At 39.1% G+C, this 22,569-nt stretch overlaps 1 protein-coding gene across 2 annotated transcripts in view; it reads left to right on the top strand.

Annotated features, from left to right (window-relative positions):
- The window catches only part of CYLD (ubiquitin carboxyl-terminal hydrolase CYLD), a 645,450-nt gene that overhangs the window by 3,722 nt on the left and 619,159 nt on the right, over nucleotides 1-22,569 (top strand). For both annotated transcript variants that reach the window (XM_090382243.1, XM_090382244.1), the window contains exon 2: nucleotides 20,219-20,720. In XM_090382243.1, the coding sequence (XP_090238369.1) occupies nucleotides 20,253-20,720 (468 nt within the window). In that variant the 5' untranslated portion in view covers nucleotides 20,219-20,252. The remainder of the gene's footprint in view (nucleotides 1-20,218; nucleotides 20,721-22,569) is intronic.

Here is a 22,569-nt window from a genome sequence, read left to right as displayed (position 1 = left end):
GATCTGAGGTGGGGGTAATTATACAGTTTGACATGAAGTTCTCAGAGCACATTGCAGAGAAACTGCTAGGAAAGCTTGTGGAGTTCTGTCAGTGATATACAGGAATTTTTCCAGCAGCAACAAGTAGGTGATCATACTGTTGTAATAGGCCACATCTTGATTATCGCGTATAGGTCTTCATTTTCATAAGAATTGGATATGTTGGAACCTGTGTATAGAAGAGTAGCAAGACGTAAGGGATACCCTTACCAAGAAATACTGCAACTCAGTTCTGTAAATTGCAGCATCTGGGAACTTTGCACCTGTGAGTAGACTGTTTGTTTAAATGGATTCAATAAATTAAAAGTGACAGATTCCTAACTCTTGTTTGGATAATGCACACATAAGAGTCATAAATTTAAAAAGGATGGGTTGCAGGATAGACATGCAAAAATTTTCCTTCAACCAGAGAGAGATTGATTGTTGGAACAAATTTCCATTTGCTGTGGTGGAGGTGGGTAGTTTAAGTAAATTTAAGGAAGAATTAGACAGATTATTAGAGGAGATGGGTGCAGGTTTTTTTTTTTCTTTGGTGCCTTTTTGCATCACTTCCCAGTGCTAATACTGATTTACATTTTTAATTGATTCTGATAGTAATAACCAAAAAGATGTCTACTTGCTTTTTCCCACATAAACAGTACTTCAAACAGTTAATTCATTCCTATCATCAAAAACCAGTCTGTATTTTGACATTGCTCTGTTTTCAGTAGGTTTGGTAACATAAATATAGCACTGCACTAGTTGATAACTGCTTATATTCATATTATGTCACCACATTGTATTCAGTCGATTTGTTAACCTTTCTTTAAGATATATAACTGCATATATTCATATTATGTTACCACATTGTATTTAGTTGATGATTTATTAACCTTTCTTTAAGCTACATGGCATCTGACAGGGAAATTTGGGCACAGAATCATATCCTCCCATGTACCTTTCCTCACCAGTTTTAGAGAAAACTGATGATGCAATTTTTCTTTCTTCATTTAACTTTACTGTGTGTTTTTGAGGGTTGTTGGGTGAAGTGTACACTAATACTTCTCATTCGGCAACTGTAATTCATCCTCCCATCTCCACTTCAGAGTGGGTATATGGTTCAATAAGGCTCTATTATGCTTCCAAAATAGTAGCATTAGCAAGTACAGGTCAATGTTGAAAAAAAGTCATGAGTTAAGGCTGAATTTGAAAGTGTCTGCAATTCTGCCTAGACATGATAGGAGGGAATATATGATGAGAGCCTTGTCAATCATTTTGGCCCTGGAGAGATTGTGTAAGCTAATGGGGTAGAATTTTTTTCAGTGTGGCCTGTGCTTGTTAACAGGAGAGACTGCTTCTGTAGGGATGGGATACACTTATATAGAAAAGGTACAAGAATATTTGCTGATATCGAGGCAGTGTTAGGTGGGTCGGAACTCTGCTAGCTTGAGGGTGGATACAAGGACTAATAGATTAACAGTAGCTGCTAGCAGAGGTGAAAATGATTCTTGCACTACTTCTATTAGAATGAGCAGCGGCCTGGAAAACAAGGTGTTGAGGATTTCAGAGCTGCTGGGAGTTATCATGGAACAAGTAAATACATGGGCTGTGTTACAGTAGTTAAGAATAAGAACAGGTGCATGTATACTTGCATGTACACCAGGGATGTCAAACTCGTTTAGGCCATGGGCCATTTCCTGTATTAGTGTACCTCATGCAGGTGGCACACGACCTAAAACCTTGCTATTGCTAAGCCTAAAGACGGTTTTTAATTGCTCAGTTGTTGCTTGTTACTGATTTCATACTCACAGCTGAGTATACTAATATACTAATAACTAATTGAAAGGAAATAAAAGTCTGAATAAACAACAAAACGAATAATGAAAAGCAAGTATTATTCCAGATAATACAATATTTCAATGAGGGAATGTACATGAAATTAGGTAATCTAGGCCCTTTTGCCGGACACTTGATTCCGTTTGCTTGCAACCAGCTTCGCAAGATTTGGAGTCAAAGATTGAGAAGATAACCTTCGTTATGGGAGAAAGATTGGCGTCGGTTAATTTTGATCTGTGGGCTGTTTTGTTAGATTTCATACACGAAAACAGTTGTTCATATAAAAAGTGCTGCCAAAGTAACAGAATTTGTGCGGCAAACTTTCTTATCTCTGGGTATTTTTGCCCTAAATATGAGTAGATTTCTGGGATTCCAACTTCTTGGTATTTCTCTTTTAAAATTGAGTCATTCTGCACATAAGCTAGTTCCATTTGTATGGAATGGGAGCTCTCTCTCTCCACATTAAAAGAAAAAAGGATCCATGAAAAGCGAAAAATCTTCTTGGTGCTCCATGAAATCTTTAAAGCACCTATCAAATTCATCTTTAACCTTTTCTATTCTGTCACAATATTTTGAAAAGGTATAACTTTGACTGATTTTTTTAACTGTTCACGCATAGAAAAGTAAGTTAGAGTACCTTCTTTTAATTGATTTTGTAACACAATCAACTTTTTCTGAAAATTAGCCAGTGCAGCATGCATGTCTGTTATCAACTGATCTTTCTCTTGTAGTTTGATGTTTAGATTATTTAGGTGACCTGTAATATCTACTAGGAAGGCCCAATCTTTTACCCAAGACTGATCCTTCAGAAGCAATACATCCTGCCCTTTCATTTCTAGGAACAGTATTATTTCTTCCTGAAGAAAAAAAAAAACTTTTTAGTATGTTGTGGCAAGACAACCAAGGAACCTCTGTGTAGTACGGCAGCCCTTCAAATTCTCTTTCCAAGTCCTTAAGCAGGAGAGCAAACTAACAGTGATTCCGGTCCTCTGGACCGGACAAAGTCACAGTCTTGAGCATGTAGTCCATTTTCAGTATTTTTGAACACAGAACCTGCTGAAGAATAATGCAGTGGAAAGATTGCAATTTTTGTTCAGATACTTGTCCTTCAATTTTGTTTCTAGTGTTGATACAAATCCTTTGACTTTGCCTGTCATCGATGGAGTGCCATTAGCATTAGCAGAGGCATTTGATGCAAGAAAGCAAGCTTATGCAGCATAAGCCAAAAAAAAAAAAAAAAAAGTAACATAAATAAATAAAAATAACCACTTCCACTTCACCCCTCTGTTCGTTTGAAATACCTGTCCAGCTGAGCCTTAAACTTATTTAGGCTATCAACTTCCACGACAAGTGGGGATGGAAGTCTGTTCCACCTACCAACCACCTGCTGGCTAAAGGCAAATTTCCGCACATCTATCCTACATCTGTCTTTCCTCAATTTGAATTTATGCCCTCTCAGGTGATTATTCTGAGCAAGAGGAAGAATCCCATCAGCATTGAGCATGCTCAAACCATTCAAGGCTTTGTACACCTCTATCAGATCACCTCGCTGGTGCCTAGTTTCCAGACACTGTAATTCGCAAAACTTAAGCTTTTCTTCGTAAGAGCACCCCTTTGTCCCATTCACCAATCTTGTTGCCCTTCTCTGTACTCGTTCCAGCAGCTCTACATCCTTCTTGAAATGAGGCCTCCAGGCCTGTATACAGTACTCTACGTGTGGCCTGACCATTGCCTTATACAAGGGAATAATTACCTCCTTATACCTTCTAGAAAAATTCCTATATATCGTTGACAATACACCATGAGCTACTCTTGCAGCCCGTCTGCACTGCTCAGAGAACTTCATATCTGCTTGCCCAACCACCCCCAGGTCCCTTTCATTCTCTACCACTGTCAGTGTAGTAGCACAGAGTTGATACGTTGCTCTGGGGTTGCTGTTTCCCATATGTAGTACTTTACATTTGTCAATGTTAAACTTCATTTGCCACCTCGAAGCCCATCTGCTCAACCTTTCCAAATCCTGTTGCAGCAGCATAGTGTCAGTAGTGTCCTTGACAACCCTGCCAACCTTCGTATCGTCTGCAAACTTGGACATTAAGCCTGATATACCATCATCAATATCATTTATAAATACAGAAAACAATAAAGGACCCAATACTGAACCCTGAGGGACTCCACTAATAACATTAGTCCACGATGAGCAGTGTCCATTGATTACCACTCTGTCTTCTCCCCCTCAACCACCCCTTTATCCATAGCAGCAATTTGCCTCCAATGCCACACTGCTCCAATTTGTGCAGCAGTCTTCCATGTGCAACAGTATCAAAAGCTTTTCTAAGATCCAAGTATATAATATCAAAGTTATTCCCTGCATCCAGTTCTTTTGTGACTGCATCATAGTATCCAATCAAATTGGTCAGGCAAGACTTCCCCTTAACAAAACCATGCTGTGTCCTAGCTAAAACTGAAGTCTTGTCTAGATGATCCTGCAGTGCTTCTTTAACCAGTGCCTCCATTAATTTTCCGGGAACAGAAGTTAAACTCACAGGTCTATAATTACTTGTGTCAGCCTTTGATCCCCCTTTGTGAATTGGGGTCACATTTGCACATCTCCAGTCCATGGGTACCTCCCCTGAGTCCAAGGAAGCTCTCATAATTATGGCTAAGGGTTTTCTTACTTCCTTTGCTGCCTCCTTTAATATAACTGGATAGATCCCATCCACACCAGGTGCCTTTCTTGTGGTTATCTTCAACAATTTCTCCTCCACTTTGCTCTCAGTTATTTCAAGATTCTCTAGCTTACTGCTAGAGTTGAATACACCTCTGGCATTCCCCTCGCTGAATAACTCCTCATGTGTGAATGTCGATGCAAAATATTCATTTAGTTTGTTAGCTACCTGAGCAGGATCATCAACACTTGACCCATCAATATCAAGTGGACCAATCTGATTCTCCCCTTCCTTCTAGAGTTTACATAAGTAAAGAAGCCTTTGCTGTTTTTCTTTGCATCCCTTGCCAAGGATTTCTCGTAATCTGCCTTCGCCTGCCTAACCTCCTTTGTAACCTGGTTACAGATCAACTTGTAATCGGTAGTCACAGACACAAGTCACTTGAGAAGAAGCTTGTATTTCTCCAGAATGCTCGAATTGTTTTCACTGGTAGTAGTTCCATGAATGGGAATTATTTCCAAAAACTCTTGTGCTTGCAGGCTCGAAAAAAAACAGTGCAACTTGCACCACATCTTGAATATCGTTACTTTCGTCAAGTGCAATTGAAAAACATCGAAATGTTGCGGATGCTTCCTGCAGTTGTTCATGCAAGTTAGCATTAGCATTAGTAGAGACATTTGATGCAAGAAAGCAAGCTTATGTAGCATCAGTAAAAAAAAAAAAACAAAGAAAAAAACAAATACTAAATAAATAAAAAATAACCACTTCCACTTCACCCCTCTGTTCGTTCGAAATACCTGCCCAGCTGAGCCTTAAACTTATTTAGGCTATCAACTTCCACGACAAGGGATGGAAGTCTATTCCACCAACCAACCACCCGCTGGCTAAAGGCAAATTTCCTCACGTCTATCCTACATCTGTCTTTTCTCAATTTGAATTTATGCCCTCTCAGGTGATTATTCTGAGCAAGAGGAAGAATCCCATCAGCATTGAGCATGCTCAAACCATTCAAGGCTTTATACATCTCTATCAGATCACCTCACCGGTGCCTAGTCTCCAGACACTGTAATTTGCAAAACTTAAGCCTTTCTTCGTAAGAGCACCCCTTTGTTCCATTCACTAATCTTGTTGCTCTTCTCTGTACTCGTTCCAGCATCTCTACATCCTTCTTGAAATGAGGCCTCCAGATCTGTATACAGTACTCTAGGTGCGGTCTGACCATTGTCTTATACAATGGAATAATCACCTCCTTATCCCTGATAGAAAAATTCCTATATATCATCGACAATACACCATGAACTACTCTTGCAGCCCGTCTGCACTGCTCAGAAAACTTCATATCTGCCTGCACAACCACCCCCAGGTCCCTTTCATTCTCTACCACTGTCAGTGTAGTACCACAGAGTTGATACGTTGGTCTGGGGTTGCTGTTTCCCATATGTAGTACTTTACATTTGTCAATGTTAAACTTCATTTGCCACCTCTCGGCCCATCTACTCAACCTTTCCAGATCCTGTTGCAGTAGCATAGTGTCAGTATTGTCCTTGACAATCCTGCCAACCTTCGTATCGTCTGCAAACTTAGACATTAAGCTTGATATACCATCATCAATATGATTTATAAATATAGAAAACAATAAAGGACCCAATACTGAACCCCGAGGGACATCACTATCATCGTGGACTTAGTCCACGATGAGCAGTGTCCATTGATTACCACTCTGTCTTCTCCCCCTCAACCACCCCTTTATCCATAGCAGCAATTTGCCTCCAATGCCACACTTCTCCAATTTGTGCAGGAGTCTTCCATGTGCAACAGTATCAAAAACCTTTCTAAGATCCAAGTATATAATATCAAAGTTATTCCCTGCATCCAGTTCTTTTGTGACTGCATCATAGTATCCAATCATATTGGTCAGGCAAGACTTCCCCTTAACAAAACCATGCTGTGTCTGAGCTATAACTGAAGTCTTGTCTAGATGATCCTGCAGTGCTTCTTTAACCAGTGCCTCCATTCATTTTCCAGGAACAGAAGTTAAACTAACAGGTCTATAATTACTTGTGTCGCCCTTTGATCCTCCTTTGTGAATTGGGGTCACATTTGCACATCTCCAGTCCATGGGTACTTCCTCTGAGTCCAAGGAAGCTCTCATAATTATGGGTAAGGGTTTTCTTACTTCCTTTGCTGCTTCCTTTAATATAACTAGATAAATTCCATCCACCCCAGGTGCCTTTCTTGTATTTATCTTCAACAATTTCTCCTCCACTTTACTTTCAGTTATTACAAGATTCTCTAGCTTACTGCCAGAGTTGAATACACCTCTGGCATTCCCCTCGCTGAATAACTCCTCATGTGTGAATGTCGATGCAAAATATTCATTCAGTTTGTTAGCTACCTGAGCAGGATCATCAACAGTTGATCCATCGATATCAAGTGGACCAATCTGATTCATCCCCTTCCTTCTAGAGTTTACATAAGTAAAGAACTCTTTGCTGTTTTTCTTTGCATCCCTTGCCAAGGATTTCTCGTAATCTGCCTTCGCCTGCCTAACCTCCTTTGTAACTTGGTTACAGATCAACTTGTATCTATCATAGGCTTCTGTGTCACGTGTTAATTTGTATGTATCCCATGCATTTTTCTTCTCTGCCATATGTCTCATTAGTTCATCTGACATCCACTTAGGCCTAAACCTTGAATAATATACATGCACATGTTCTTACCCTTAGTTATCCTAACACTGTGCATGTATTTACTTTTTCCATGATGACTCCCTGCAGTTCTTGAAATCTCCAGTATCTTGCTTTCCAGGCTGCTTGTCATTCCAATGGAAGCAGTGCAAGAATCACTTTCACCTCTATATGCGACTACTGTTAATGTACAGGTAACCCTCGTATGACGCAGTAGTTTGGTTCCTACAAAATCTCGTGTAATGCGAAACCGTGTTATACAGGACTAAGAACCAGTACAAAAAGGGGATTACGTTCCAAAAGCTAACAAAAATATGCCATATTGTTTTTTATAACTATCGGAAAATTAATTTTTATAGTAGTAATAACTTAATATTTTAATTTTAATTTTATAATAGCAGTAACTTAAATAATAATAACTGAACAAACGTCTTACCTTACAAACTGTGAGATAAGGTGCATTTATTTAATTTTATTCCTCTTCGTCGCTACTAAGCAATCTCTTCTGCAGCATCTAGATTTCTTGTACCTTCTGCTCTCTTTAAAAGTCACGAACTTTTAAGACATCAAGATCTCTTTGAAGTCACAATTATTTTTTATGGTCTGAAACAAGCACAAGTTCAATAGCACAGAACCTAACCCATGGATCTTCCAACAAAATACAGTGGATCCCCACTTTAAGTGATATGTGAAAATCGGAAGAATATTTTCCAGTTAGCAAAATAGATATAAATTTATGCTTACGTACATGGCTTAATTAATACGTACTGTAATACGTACATACTAATTGATATTTCTGTTCATTTTTTCGGTTGTAAAATTTAAAACAGCAAAAATGATAAGCAATTTATGACAAAGAACATGGCATGCACAAATTGCAACAAACACGATATGGAGTAATGGGTTTCTGAAAATTTACTTGTTTTTTATATGATCGGATACTTAGAAGGGGGAAACACATTTCACCATAATAATGTGAAAATCCACAGAATTCCAGCTATTGGTCTATAGCAAATGCAAGAAGATTGAGTTTACTACCCATTTATAATTGATTACACTAACAGAAAAAGACCAATAAACTCGAAACTGCAAATTGTTTTTATTGTTCTATGGTAGTGACTTCCAGAAATTTGCTTTAGAAAAATACCATGAAGACGATAACAACTAGAGAGTCAACAGCAGGGATTCACAAAAAGGAATGGAAACGTTGAAAATTACATCTAACATAATAGCAGGGTTTCCCCAGCACAAAAGCTCAAATATTTTTGAGGTTTCCAGCAATTCTCAAACTGTGTTAGAGCAAAACCGTGTTATACGGGGGTTGCCTGTATTATTATTTGTATACTGCCCTAAGCTAGCAGTTTCCGACCCACTTTATATTGCCCAAATACCATCATCAGATATTTTTGCACCATTTCCATTTAAGTGTATCCTTTCTCTGTTAACAAGTTCTGGCCACATTGAGAAAAATTCTACCTCATGTGCCTTGCACAATGTCTCCAGGGCTGAATTTATTGACAAGGCTCTCATCATTTACTTCCACCTATTGTCTCCTAGCACCACTGCTGGAGAAAGATTTGGTGACCGACTCCAGTATTTTTCACCAGGAAACTTTATGAACAAGTTCATGAATAAATTAATAATGCTAGGAAAGGTCAGTGCAACAAGGAGAAGAGTTTGACAAAAAATACGCTGGCTCGACACCATCAAGAGCAACACTGGCATGAGCATGAAGGACTTGGAAGAAGCTTTTGAAGACTGGACAGCATGGAGGCAGCTCCCCCTCCTCAAGTCTTTGAAAATCGGCTGAGACTGAACCAATGAAAACAACAACAGTCATGTCTGGACAGAAGTGCAGACATTTTCAAATTTAATTATAACTCAACTTGTTTTCAACATTGACCTGTACTTGTTAAGTAAGTCTGCAGAACTCCTACTCTTAATGTTATTAGTGCCAACGTTTACAACAATATCACCCTTTGCGCCCTTAAAACCCAGGGGCTTGCATCTGGTGAGTATGGTCTTGGCACACCTAGGATCCTGATTTGGATATCATCATTCTTCTCTTTCTTGGTGATTCCCTTCTACTTCACTCTCTCAGGATAACTCGGGGAATTTTTTTTTGCCTGGTGCAGCATAAGCCTCAGGCTTCCTTGCACCATATGGCTAAATAATAATAAAAGATGATATCTGTTCTATAATGTCATCAGCTTTTACCCCCTGGCAGATATACCGTATTATTCCATCTATCCTTTTTGCACAATATATTTCCCATTACAAAAGATATGTGCCCAACAAGTGATTAGAATGTTCCATAATTTAGGTCATTTTATCTGTCATATTTTTTTTTTTAAATTTTTGCCATGTGTGTGTTTGACTGATTTAAAACAAGAAAATTGGTGAAAGGGGACATTTAGCTCATTTTATTTGTTATGTATTTTTCTGAAAATTGAATTTTGTTACATGTGTGTGAAAAATGTAAAATTGATGGCAATTTTTTTCAGTTCAACAAAAGAAGTTTAAAAAATTACTTTTATAATAAAATCAAAAATTACAAGTTGCAAGTATCAAAAATGGACATTTATTATCATTATTAGTAGCAGTGTCATATGATGCAAGAAATCAAGCTTATATTGCATCAGCCAAAAAAAAAAAAAAAAATCCTCCCACATGACCTGTCCATCCTCTACAATAATTTATCTAGTTCTTCCTTGAATTTATTGAAAATACCCACTTCCACAACAATAGATGGAAGTTTGCTTCAATCATCCACTGGCTGAAGGCAAACTTCTGCACATCCTTCCTCAATTTGAATTTATGCCTCCATGTGTATGTAGGCATAAATTCAAAATTCATGAAATCATGACCAAGAGGTAGAATGCCATCAGTATTAAACTTGCTCAATCCATTCAAAGCCTTTAAGACCACAGTCAGATCACCTTCCAGGTGCCTAGTCTTCATATTCTACAATTTGCAGAACTTTCAGTTTGCAGTGCATTTCTTGGTGAGACCACCCTTATATTCCTTCACCAGTCTTGTGGCCTTTCTCTGCATTCATTCCAGCATACCTACAACCTTCCTAAAATAAGGCCTTCAGACCTGTAGGCAGTACTTAAGATGTGTCCTAATACATGACACTTACACTAGGATATACAATAGGATAATCACTTCCCTGTCCCTGCAAAGTTCATGTATATCATAGATAAAACTCCATGAGCTGTCCTGGTAGCCTGTATGAATGATATTTCTTAGAGAATGTCATATCTTACTGCACAGTTACCCTCACCCCAGGTCTTTTCCGTTTTCCACTACTCTGAATATAGTACCACACAGTTGGTACATTACTCTGGGATGTGCAGTACCTGGAATTTTCAATGCAAGGTATTGCATATCATTAAACTTCAACTGCCATTTCTCAGCCAATGTGCCTAATTTTTTTTAGATCTTGTTGCAGTAGATAACTCTGTCATTGGTCACCATGCCATCCTTTTTATCATCTGTAAAGTTAGACATTAAACCTGATATACCTTCATCAATATCATTAATATCTTCAAAAAGGCCTCTAAGGTTGGGAGAATAATACAATCCAGAATTTAAAACAAATACACCAACCGTTTAACTATAATGGTTTAATACTGAAAATTATAAAATGTACCAAACGATACTACACTGTAAAATAATATATGCAAAAAACTGATTTACAAAATAAAATATACGATAAAAATTTTAAAATACAATAAAATATAAATAAAATATTTACAATACAATAAAATACAATAAAATTAAAAGCGATAAAACATTGACTGAAGCTTTCGGAGGCTTCCGCCTCCTTTCTCAACAACAATGATGTTTAAGCAACACATCCTTAAGTAACAGGCTCACAGCACACGTGGTTGACTAGGCGCATGCTCAATATTTCTTCCATACGATCCAGAACCGGAAGTGGCTCGGGAGCGTGGAAATATAAAACGCTCGTCTTTTGCCAGGACCATGGCTTCCAGTAGGGGGTGAAATTGAACACCCCTGTCCCTATTCATACTATTGTTCTCAGACGAGCCTATCCACAAACTCTCTAGCCACTTACAGTCCCAGAACCTATGCGCCCGGTCAAGGATGACAGCATTCACAGGGGAGATCTGATGATGTTTCTCCCAATAATGCTCAGCAATGGCGGACTTATTGAACTCTGCGGTCTGTATAGCTTGCATGTACTCCCCCAGATGGTCTTTTAGTCGCCGTCCTGTCTCCCCCACAATCCGGGCATTTGATCTCATATACGACCCCACTACTGGAATCCCCAAGAATGGGGTCTTTGACCTGTGACAACACTGTATGCAACCTCCGGCCCGGAAGCTGCACACAGCATGCCTGAAAGTCACGTAGCATTCTTGAAATTCGATCTGACAAGCCCGGATAGTAGGGAATATAAACTGTGGCGACTGGAACAGACGGTGTTCCATGATTAGGCTCCACGCCTCTATTTTATTTATCAACGACCCTCTGGGGGTAACCGCATTTCATAAGATCCGCCCTAACTTGCCCAATTTCTCTCTCTCTCTCCTCAGAGGTACTACAATGTGTCCTAACCCTACCCAAAAGTGCCCTGGCCACACTGTTTTTATGCTGCGCAGTCTGTGCTGACCTATAATGGGTGTACTGGCTCCTACACATGGGCTTCTTAAACACTGTAGTACTAAGCCTGGAGCCTTCTCTACTCACCATTACGTCCAGGAATGGGAGGGAACCATTCACTTCTACCTCTGAGGTGAACTGTATAAAAGGAGAGAAATCATTGAGAAAACTAACTACATCCTCTTCTCTCCCCTTTTGCACCAAAGTGAACGTGTCATCCACGTATCTCTTCCACTTGCGCATAGGGAACTCCAAACTTGTAAAAACCCTGTTCTCTAACTCTTCCATTGCCAGGTTTGCGACAATAGCGCTAATAGGAGAACCCATAGCTGTGCTGTGAACCTGTTTGTACATCACTCCTTTATATAGCAAAGTCGTACTCGAAAGACATAATTCTACACCACAGCATATATCCTCTACACTTAGGTGCGATCTAGTACTTAGGGTATCATCTCTTTGTAGTGCCACCTTTACACATTCCACTCCATGGGCTATGGGTATACAAGTAAATAATGACACCACATCTAGCGACACCATTATTTCATTCTCCCCTACATTTTGACTTTTAACGAAGTTCACAAAATCCACACTGTCTTTAACAACAAACATGGACCATCCCACTATAGGAGAAATCAGCTGCGCCAGGAATTTTGACAAAGCATAGGTAGGGCTCCCAATAGGTAGAGGGGGTATTGGCTTTAGGACCTAAGTTTGCCTTGTTACCCCCTAAACCTCCGATCACTGAGACAGCTATGGGTATCGAGAGGGCAATTCGTAAATTGCCAGAACCCATTGCTAATCGTATCCGGGTAAAGGCCTCAGCCATCCAATGTCAGGCCAGAAAGGCTACCTCTAATCTCACACGTAATCAAATGAAAGCGTTAAAGGAACTCAAGCAGGATGAAGATATTGTGGTTCTTCCGGCAGATAAGGGTAGATCCACAGTAGTATTAAACAGTGATGATTATCATAAAAAAGCCCTAGATTTATTACAGGATGATAATACATACAAGATCATCCGCAGAAATCCTCTAGCTGGTTTAGAACAACGTGTTAATAAGATTTTACGGCTGTGGTTAAAAACGGGTAAGATTTCTAAAGAAAAGTACTGGTCTATGCATGCAACGGGGTGTCAGCTGCCCAGGTTTTATGGGCTGCCGAAAACACAAAGTGGGGGTCCCGTTACGACCCATTGTTTCTTTTATTGGGAGCACTACTTATGCTTTGTCAAAATTCCTGGCGCAGCTGATTTCTGTGGCCAGGGCACTTTTGGTTAGGGTTAGGACACATTGTAGTACCTCTGAGGAGAGAGAGAGAGAGAGAGAGAGAGAGAGAGAGAGAGAGAGAGAGAGAGAGAGAGAGAGAGAGAGAGAGAGAGAGAGAGAGAGAGAGAGAGAGAGAGAGAGAGAGAGAGAGAAATTGGGCAAGTTAGGGCGGATCTTATGAAATGCGGTTACCCCCAGAGGGTCATTGATAAATATAATAGAGGCGTGGAGCCTAATCATGGAATACCGTCTGTTTCAGTCGCCACAGTTTATATTCCCTACTATCCGGGCTTGTCAGATCGAATTTCAAGAATGCTACATGACTTTCAGGCACGCTGTGGGCAGCTTCCACACAGGTCAACGACCCCAGGTGTTGTCACAGGTCAAAGACCCCATTCCTGGGGATTCCAGTAGTGGGGTTGTATATGAGATCAAATGCCTGGATTGTGGGGAATGTTATGTGGGGTTACCGGCGAGACAGGATGGCGACTAAAAGACCGTCTGGGGGAGTACATGCGAGCTATACAGACCACAGAGTTCAATAAGTCCGCTATTGCTGAGCATTATTGGGAGAAACATCGTCAGGTCTCCCCTGTGAATGCTGTCATCCTTGACCGGGTGCATAGGTTCTGGGACCGTAAGTGGCTAGAGAGTTTGTGGATAGGCTCGTCTGAGAACAATAGTATGAATAGGGACAGGGATGTTCGATTTCACCCCCTACTGGAAGCCGTGGTCCTGGCAAAAGACGAGCGTTTTATATTTCCACGCTCCCGAGCCGCTTCCGGTTCTGGATCGTATGGAAGAAATATTGAGCGTGAGCCTGTTACTTAAGGATGTGTTGCTTAAACATCATTGTTGTTAAGAAAGGAGGCGGAAGCCTCCGAAAGCTTCAGTCAATGTTTTATCGCTTTTAATTTTATTGTATTTTAAATATTTTATTTATATTTTATTGTATTTTAAATATTTTATTTATATTTTATTGTATATTAAAATTTTTATCGTATATTTTATTTTGTAAATCAGTTTTTTGCATATATTATTTTACAGTGTGGTATCGTTTGGTACATTTTAAATTTTTAGTATTAAACCATTATAGTTAAACGGTTGGTGTATTTGTTTTAAATTCTGGATAAATATCATTAATAAATATTGAAAACAACAATGGGCCTATCACTTAACTATGGGTAGCCCTAATAGTAACATTAGTTTATGAAGAACAATGTCCATAAATAAACACTCTGTGTGTAGTAGCTTCTACAATTACTTCACTGAATGGTTCCCATTTAGAATTTGTCTTGGTAACATCATCATATGGTTCCACTGTATAGAATTTAAAAACTGTCTGAGACTGTTATAGTCAAACTTACAAACGAAAGAAAAGCCTCTCCCTTTATCCTTGACAGTAGTTGTCTTTTTAATTAAATTCCACATTAGTACACTGATCACTGCCATTCAGTGGATCTTTTTTTTTTTTCCTGCCAATTCTTAATGTGTGAAGAATTTCTGCTGATAATCAGCTCAAGAGTTTTGCTTTCTCCTGTTGCTGCTTTAACATGCTACTGTAGAAAACAATCATCCAATAAATCCATAAAAGCCTTGCCTATGGGTGAGTGAACAACCCAGGAGTTGCAGTCAATATCTAGAAAGTTAAAATGTTCCATTATAAGACATTCTGATTTACTTTCTCGCTCTATTTTTCTGTATAGTTGTTTGTTATACTCATCACAATCATTAGGCCTGTAATGCACTCCTACTGTCATTTTTGTTTTTCTATTGCTTATGTCACATCACACTGACCCAACATTTCACTAGCCACCCATGTCGAATGGATATGCAACCTCATATGTAATAATTCCTGTATTTATTTGTTTCGTGATGATGAATAGTGTGGCTTAATCTCTGAAACCGTGGCTTTACAGGCTGCTGCATGTTCCAATAGAAGTAGTGCAAGAATCACTTTCACCTCTGTGCATAGCTCTAGTTAATCTATTTGCTCTTGTATTCCACCCAGCTATCAGTTTTCTGACCCACCTAACATTGGCACTAATGATATTAAGAGTAGGAGACCGGCGGAATTACTTAACAAGTACAGGTCACTGTTGAAAAAAAGCCGTGAATTAGGGTTGAATTTGAAAGTGTCTGCAATTCTGCCCAGACACGATAGGGGGGAGTATATGATGAGAGCCTTGTCGATCAATTCAGCCCTGGAAAGATTGTGCAAGGCTCAAGGGGTAGAATTTTTTTCAGCCTGGTCTGTACTTGTTAACAGGAGAGACTGTTTCTACAGGGATGGGATACACTTAAATAGAAAGGGTGCAAGAATGTTTGCTGATGCTATCGAGGCAGTGTTAAGTGAGTCGGAAAACTGCTAGACTGGGGGGATACAAGGATTAATACATTAACAGTAGCCACTGGCAGAGGTGAAAGTGATTCTTGCACTGCTTCTATTGGAATGAGCTGCAGCCTGGAAAATAAGATGCAGGATATTTCAGAGACTGCTGAGAATCATTGGGGTACAAGTAAACACATGGGTTGTGTTAGGGCAGCTAAGAAAAAGAACAGGTGCATGTATACTTGCGTGTACACCAATGATGCTAGAAGTTTAGTAAATAAATTTGATGAATTTGAGGTATTGCTCAAAACATCAAAGTCAGATATTGTGGGGATTTCAGAGACGTGGTGTCACACAGATATAAGGAATGCAGAACTGGAATTTGGGGAGTACAATGTCTACAGAAAGGACAGACAGGATAGGAAAGGAGGAGGGGTTATGCTATTAGTTAAGAAATACATAAAATCCAAGGAAGTGAAGCCAGTCGACATCACTGGACAGTGCAGTGTCGAGTCAGTTTGGTGTGACATAAGCATTGGGAGATCAAAATTGAGGGTAGGAGTGTGCTATAGGCCTAATGACTCTGATGAGTATAATAAGAAACTGTACAGGGAAATAGAGTGGGCCAGTAAATCAGAGAGTCTTATAATGGGAGATTTTAATTTGCCAGATATTGACTGGAATTTGGCGGCTGGTCACTCACACACTAGCAAGGCTTTTGTGGATTTATTGGATGATTGTTTTCTACACCAGCATGTTCGGGAGGCAACTAGAGGGAGTAATACTCTTGATTTGATTATCACTAGTGATTCTTCATGCATTAAGAATCTGCAGGTAAATGAACCACTAGGTGGCAGTGATCACAGTGTGCTGAAGTGGGATTTACTCAAAGAGGTAACTACCATTAGGGGTAAAGGGAAGGGTTATTGCTTTCATAAAGGCGACTACGATGGACTGAGACAGTATTTAAATTCTATATGGTGGGACCAACTGATGATGTTACCAACAGCAAATTCAAAATGGGAAGCATTCAAAGAACTTCTTGGAAGCTACTAGGCTTTACATACCAACTAAGAAATATTGTTCAAGGTTTAGGCCTAAGTGGATGTCAGGTGAACTAATGAGACATATGGCAGAGAAGAAAAATGCATGGGATACATACAAATTAACACATGACACAGAAGCCTATGATAGATACAAGTTGATCTGTAACCAAGTAACAAAAGAGGTTAGGCAGGCGAAGGCAGATTACGAGAAATCTTTGGCAAGGGATGCAAAGAAAAACAGCAAAGAGTTCTTTACTTATGTAAACTCTAGAAGGAAGGGGATGAATCAGATTGGTCCACTTGATATCGATGGGTCAACTGTTGATGATCCTGCTCAGGTAGCTAACAAACTAAATGAATCTTTTGCATCGACATTCACACATGAGGAGTTATTCAGCGAGGGGAATGCCAGATGTGTATTCAACTCTGGCAGTAAGCTAGAGAATCTTGTAATAACTGAGAATAAAGTGGAGGAGAAATTGTTGAAGATAAACACAAGAAAGACACCTGGGGTGGATGGGATCTATCCAGTTATATTAAAGGATGCCTCCTTTAATAGGAAGTAAGAAAACCAAAGGAAGTAAGAAAACCCTTAGCCATAATTATGAGAGATTCCTTGGACTCAGGGGAAGTACCCATGGACTGGAGATGTGCAAATGTGACCCCAATTCACGAAGGAGGAACAAAGGGCAACACAAGTAATTATAGACCTGTTAGATTAACTTCTGTTCCAGGAAAATTAATGGAGCCACTGGTTAAAGAAGCACTGCAGGATCATCTAGACAAGACTTCAGTTATAGCTCGGACACAGCATGGTTTTGTTAAGGGGAAGTCTTGCCTGACCAATTTGATTGGATACTATGATGCAGTCACAAAAGAACTGGATGCGGGGAATAACTTTGATATTATATACTTGGATCTTAGAAAGGCTTTTGATACTGTTGCACATGGAAGACTGCTGCACAAATTGGAGCAGTGTGGCATTGGAGGCAAATTGCTGCTATGGATAAAGGGTTGGTTGAGGGGGAGAAGACAGAGAGTGGTAATCAATGGACACTGCTCATCGTGGACTAATGTTATTAGTGGAGGCTCTCAGGGTTCAGTATTGGGTCCATTATTATTTTCTGTATTTATAAATGATATTGATGATGGTATATCAGCTTAATATCCAAGTTTGCAGACGATACGAAGGTTGGCGGGGTTGTCAAGGACACTACTGACACTATGCTACTGCAACAGGATCTGGAAAGGTTGAGCAGATGGGCTGAGAGGTGGCAAATGAAGTTTAACATTGACAAATGTAAAGTACTACATATGGGAAACAGCAACCCCAGAGCAACAACGTATCAACTCTGTGGTTCTACACTGACAGCATTTTTTTTCATCGTATTTAGCAGTCAGAGGCTTGAACCCCGGTCACTCAAAGCACGTGTACTTATTCACCCACGCACTTGACCACCTTGATCTACACTGACAGTGGTAGGTTCTACACTGACAGTGGTAGAGAATGAAAGGGACCTGGGGGGTGATTGTGCAGGCAGATATGAAGTTCTCTGAGCAGTGCAGACGGGCTACAAGTGTAGCTCATGGTGTATTGTCAATGATACATAGGAATTTTTCTAGCAGGGATCAGGAGGTGATTATTCCCTTGTATAAGGCAATGGTCAGTCAGGCCTACCTAGAGTACTGTATACAGGTCTGGAAGCCTCATTTCAAGAAGGATGTAGAGATGCTGGAACGAGTACAGAGAAGGGCAACAAGATTAGTGAATGGAACAAAGGGGTGCTCTTATGAAGAAAGGCTTAAGTTTTGCAAATTTCAGTGTCTGGAGACTAGGCACCAGCGAGGTGATCTGATAGAGGTGTATATAGCCTTGAATGGTTTGAGCAGGCTCAATGCTGATGGGATTCATCCTATTGCTCAAAATAATCACCTGAGAGGGCATAAATTCAAATTGAGGAAAGACAGATGTAGGATAGACGTGAGGAAATTTGCCTTTAGCCAGCGGGTGGTTGGTTGGTGGAACAGACTTCCATCCCTTGTCGTGGAAGTTGATAGCTTAAATAAGTTTAAGGCTCAGCTGAACAGGTATTTTGAACGAACAGAGGGATGAAGTGGAAGTGGTTATTTTTTATTTATTTATTTATTTTTTTTTTTTTTTGGCTGTTGCTGCATAAGCTTGCTTTCTTGCATCAAATGCCTCTACTAATGCTAATGCTAATTGCCTTTATAGCATCATAAAATATTCTTGTATCCCTTCTATTCAAGTCAACCCATCTTTGTGAAAAATAGTCTCCTGTTAACAAGTACAGACCATGTTTCAAAAAATTCTATCAATGAGTCTTGAAGTGTCTCTCTCTCCAGAGTCAGATTGATTGACAAGACACTCAACATGTACTTCCTCCTGTTGTGTCTGGGCAGGATTGCAAACCTTTCAAATTTAATCCTAACTTGCAACTTTTTCTCAACATTTCCCTGTACGTGTTAATCATCACATTTTCTACTCCTGATATCATTAGAACTTACAAGTACAACAATGTCACCTTTTGTGCACTTAAAGGATGACATCTGTTCTACAACATTATTTACTTTTGTATAATCTATACTATCCAAATAATAATGTTGTATTTGTAGATGCTGCCAACAGGACAGGAGCAGCAGTGCGTAGCACACTCTTCTTGATTAGACCAGGATTCGAGTCCGTGACCACCAAATACGGAGGATGCGGAAAGTTTAGGGAATAACCACCGCATATCCCCGGAGCAATATGGCCTTAGTTGCTAATGCTCCTAAAAACCAAATAACAACAACAGAGTTAATGAATAGATGGCATTTATGCACAAGGCTGCTGCTGCAGGGGGGGGAAAGGTTGGATTATGCTGCATGTTACATTTTATGTAATTAAAAATACGTGGTAGACTAAATTGTGTTCAACCATAAAACACCAATGCCAATTGTGGTAATTCAATGGTATAATATCTGTAAAGGTAATTAATCAAAAGTTGAGAATATACTTTTGCTTAAAAAAAAGCAGAGAATATATGATGCTACATGCTTTCCACTACAGCACTGCTTATTCAAATTTAAATTGTTTTGTAAATGCCTTTAGTACTCTCTTAGAGTTCCAGTGAGGTGAGAGTTGGGTGAAGAGTGCTTTTGTGTAGTTAGTTTCCTTTTAGCTCTTACAAACTGTGTAAGAGCTGAAATGTATATGGAGCTAAAATGCTGTTACAAATGTGGCTGGCGCCTCCATAGCCAGGTGGGAAGGAGCAGCAGTGCATAGCATACGCTTCTTGATTTGGCCCGGGGTTCGAGCCCGTCACCATCAAATACGGATGATGCGGAAAGGTCAGGGAATGACCACCGCATATCCACGGAGCAATATGGCCTTAGTTGCTAATGCTCCTAAAAAAAACCAAATAACAAATAACAAATGTGGCTGTCATAAAAGAAAAAAATTTTGGATGTTGATTTTTTTTTTTTTTCAAGAGGAGATGGGTAGGTGAAGTCGTGGAACAAAGTTTAAAAAATTACTGCTCTAAAGGAATAATTAATTTGGCTTAATTTGCCATTTTTATTTTAATTTATCCTTTTACTATTAATAATTGAATGGAAACAGTATTTTTTTAAAAAAAAATTATTTTTTATTTTTTTATTATGTTTATATACAAAATCATTTTTGATTATATACAAAAATCAACTCTGCTAATAATTTGATTTTTTTGTTTTATAGATTTGTAAAAAGTTGACTATTTTAAGTGTGGAAAATGAACAAGGACTGCACAGGAAACTTTATACTCCTTGTGGATTCATATGGAAAAAGAATAATAGGAGACATTGGACCTGTATATGGAAAATCTGCTTTAGAGACAGAAATACAACTCCTACCTGGGAGTATTTTGCAGGAGGTTGATAAAGAACATATTACATCGACTATTTCTACTCTGTATTTGAAGTCATTAGATCATGAAGATGTATTCCTTGTGTGTACTGAATCAGAAGTGCAAACATTATCATCATTTGAAGCTAATATCCTATTACCAGTATCCCCTGTCTGTGAGCGTCTTAGGGTTTTCAGTGATAAAATTTGGATGAATGAGGCTTCAATAATTGGGAAAGACAGCTGTGTTTTAGTTGATTTGGGTGAAGACTCAGAACCGCTTGATGGTGTAGTTCATTACTGTGGCTTGATAGCAGAACTGGGAAGAGGATATATGTTTGGTGTAGAATTACTAGTAAGCATTAAAAGTTACCTTCTTCTATATTTGTTTGTATGTGTGTAGTATATCTTCATTAACTTTCTTAAAAGAAAAAAAAAAGTTTCAGTGAAAAATGAAAATAAGAAAGTGTTATTTGGTAATTAATATTTATAATTTTTATGACATTTATATTTCAGTAATACTTGGATGGTATAATATCTGTAAATGTTCAAGATTTTTTGTGCAGAGTTTAGTGTTGTTTTTTTTCTGCATATTTGAGTATCTTGTGAAATACCTAATTTAGGATTTTTTTAAAACTCTTTAAAGTAGATTCCATGTTAAACATGTTCAAAATCACCTATATTTGAGAAAACCTGCTCAATGTGCTACAATTTTTGGTATATTGAGAAATAACAACATTCCAGAAATTTATACAGGAACTTTGGCAGCAGGGATAAGGAGGTGATTATCACATTGTACAAGGCAATGGTTAGGCTGCATCAAAGAGGGGATCAGAAAGTGAAACGAGTAATTAGAGATCTGTTAGTTTCCCGGAAAAATAATGGAGTCACTGGTTACAGAAGCACTGTAGGATCATCTAGGCAAGACTGTAGTTATAGTACAAACACAGCATGAGTTTGTTAAGGGGAAGTCTTATCTGACCAGTTTCATTGAACACTATGATGTGGTCACAAAGCAACCGGATGCAAAAAATAATTTCGATATCATATACTTGGATTTTAGGAAAGCCTTTGATGCTGTTGCACATGGAAGACTACTGTACAAATTGGAGTAGTATGGCATTAAGGGTAAGTTGCTTCTATGGATAAAGGGATGGTTGAGTGGGAGAAACAGACAGACAGACAGACAGTGGTAATCAATGGGCACTTCTCTTCATGGACTAATGTTATTAGTGTAGTCCCCCAGAGTTCCGTGTTGGACCCATTGCTGTTTTCTGAATTCTGTATTTATCAATGATATTGGTGAAGGTATATCATGCTTAATGTCCAAGTTTACAGATGACACGAATGTTGGGAGTGTTGTTAATGACAGTATGCTGTTGCAACAGGATCTAGCAAAGTTGAGCAGATGGGCTGAGAGGTGGCAACTGAAGGTGGCAAATGCAAAGTAATGTGTATGGGGTGCAGTAATTCAAGAATAGGATTAGCAGAGGTATATGATGCAAGAAAGCAAACTTATACAGCATCAGCCAAAAAAAAAAAAAAAAATTCCCGTTTCACCCTTCCATTTGCTCCAAAAGTTTGTTCAGCTCTTTCTTGAATTTATATAAACCATCAACTTCCACGACAGATGGAATTTTGTTCCAGCAATCAACTACCTGCTGGCTAAAGGAAAATTTCCGCACATCTACTCAACAACTGTCTTTCCTCAATTTCAGTTTATGCTCCCTCAGGTTTGTAATCTGAGCAAGAGGATGAATCCCATAAGCATTGAGCTCAAACCATTCAAGGCCTTATACACCTTAAGTTCCCCTCACTTAAGCTTTTCTTAAAAAGCTTAAGTGAGGGGAACCAAAGGGTGCTCTTGGTAAGAGCACCCTTTTGTTCCCCTCACCAATCTTGTTGCCCTTCACTGTACTCATTCTGGCAACTGCACATCCTTCCTGAAATGAGTTTTCCAGACCTGTATGCAGTACTCAAGGTGTAGCCTAACCATTGCCTTATACAAGGGAATAATCACTTCCTTATCCCTGCTAGCAAACTTCCTGTATATTATTATTATTATTATTATTAGCCCTATGGTGCAAGGGAGCCTGAAGCTTATGCAGCACCAGCCAAAAACATTTTCTGAGTTACCCTGTGTGTGGGAGAGAGAGAGAGAGAGAGAGAGAGAGAGAGAGAGAGAGAGAGAGAGAGAGAGAGAG

The sequence above is a fragment of the Mastigoproctus giganteus genome, chromosome 10 (assembly GCF_048544385.1).
Source record: "Mastigoproctus giganteus isolate SK-2022 chromosome 10, ASM4854438v1, whole genome shotgun sequence".
In the NCBI taxonomy this organism is placed as follows: Eukaryota; Metazoa; Arthropoda; class Arachnida; order Uropygi; family Thelyphonidae; genus Mastigoproctus; species Mastigoproctus giganteus.
The sequence above is the reverse complement of the archived record's forward strand: the minus strand, read 5'-3'. Positions and strand labels throughout refer to the sequence as shown.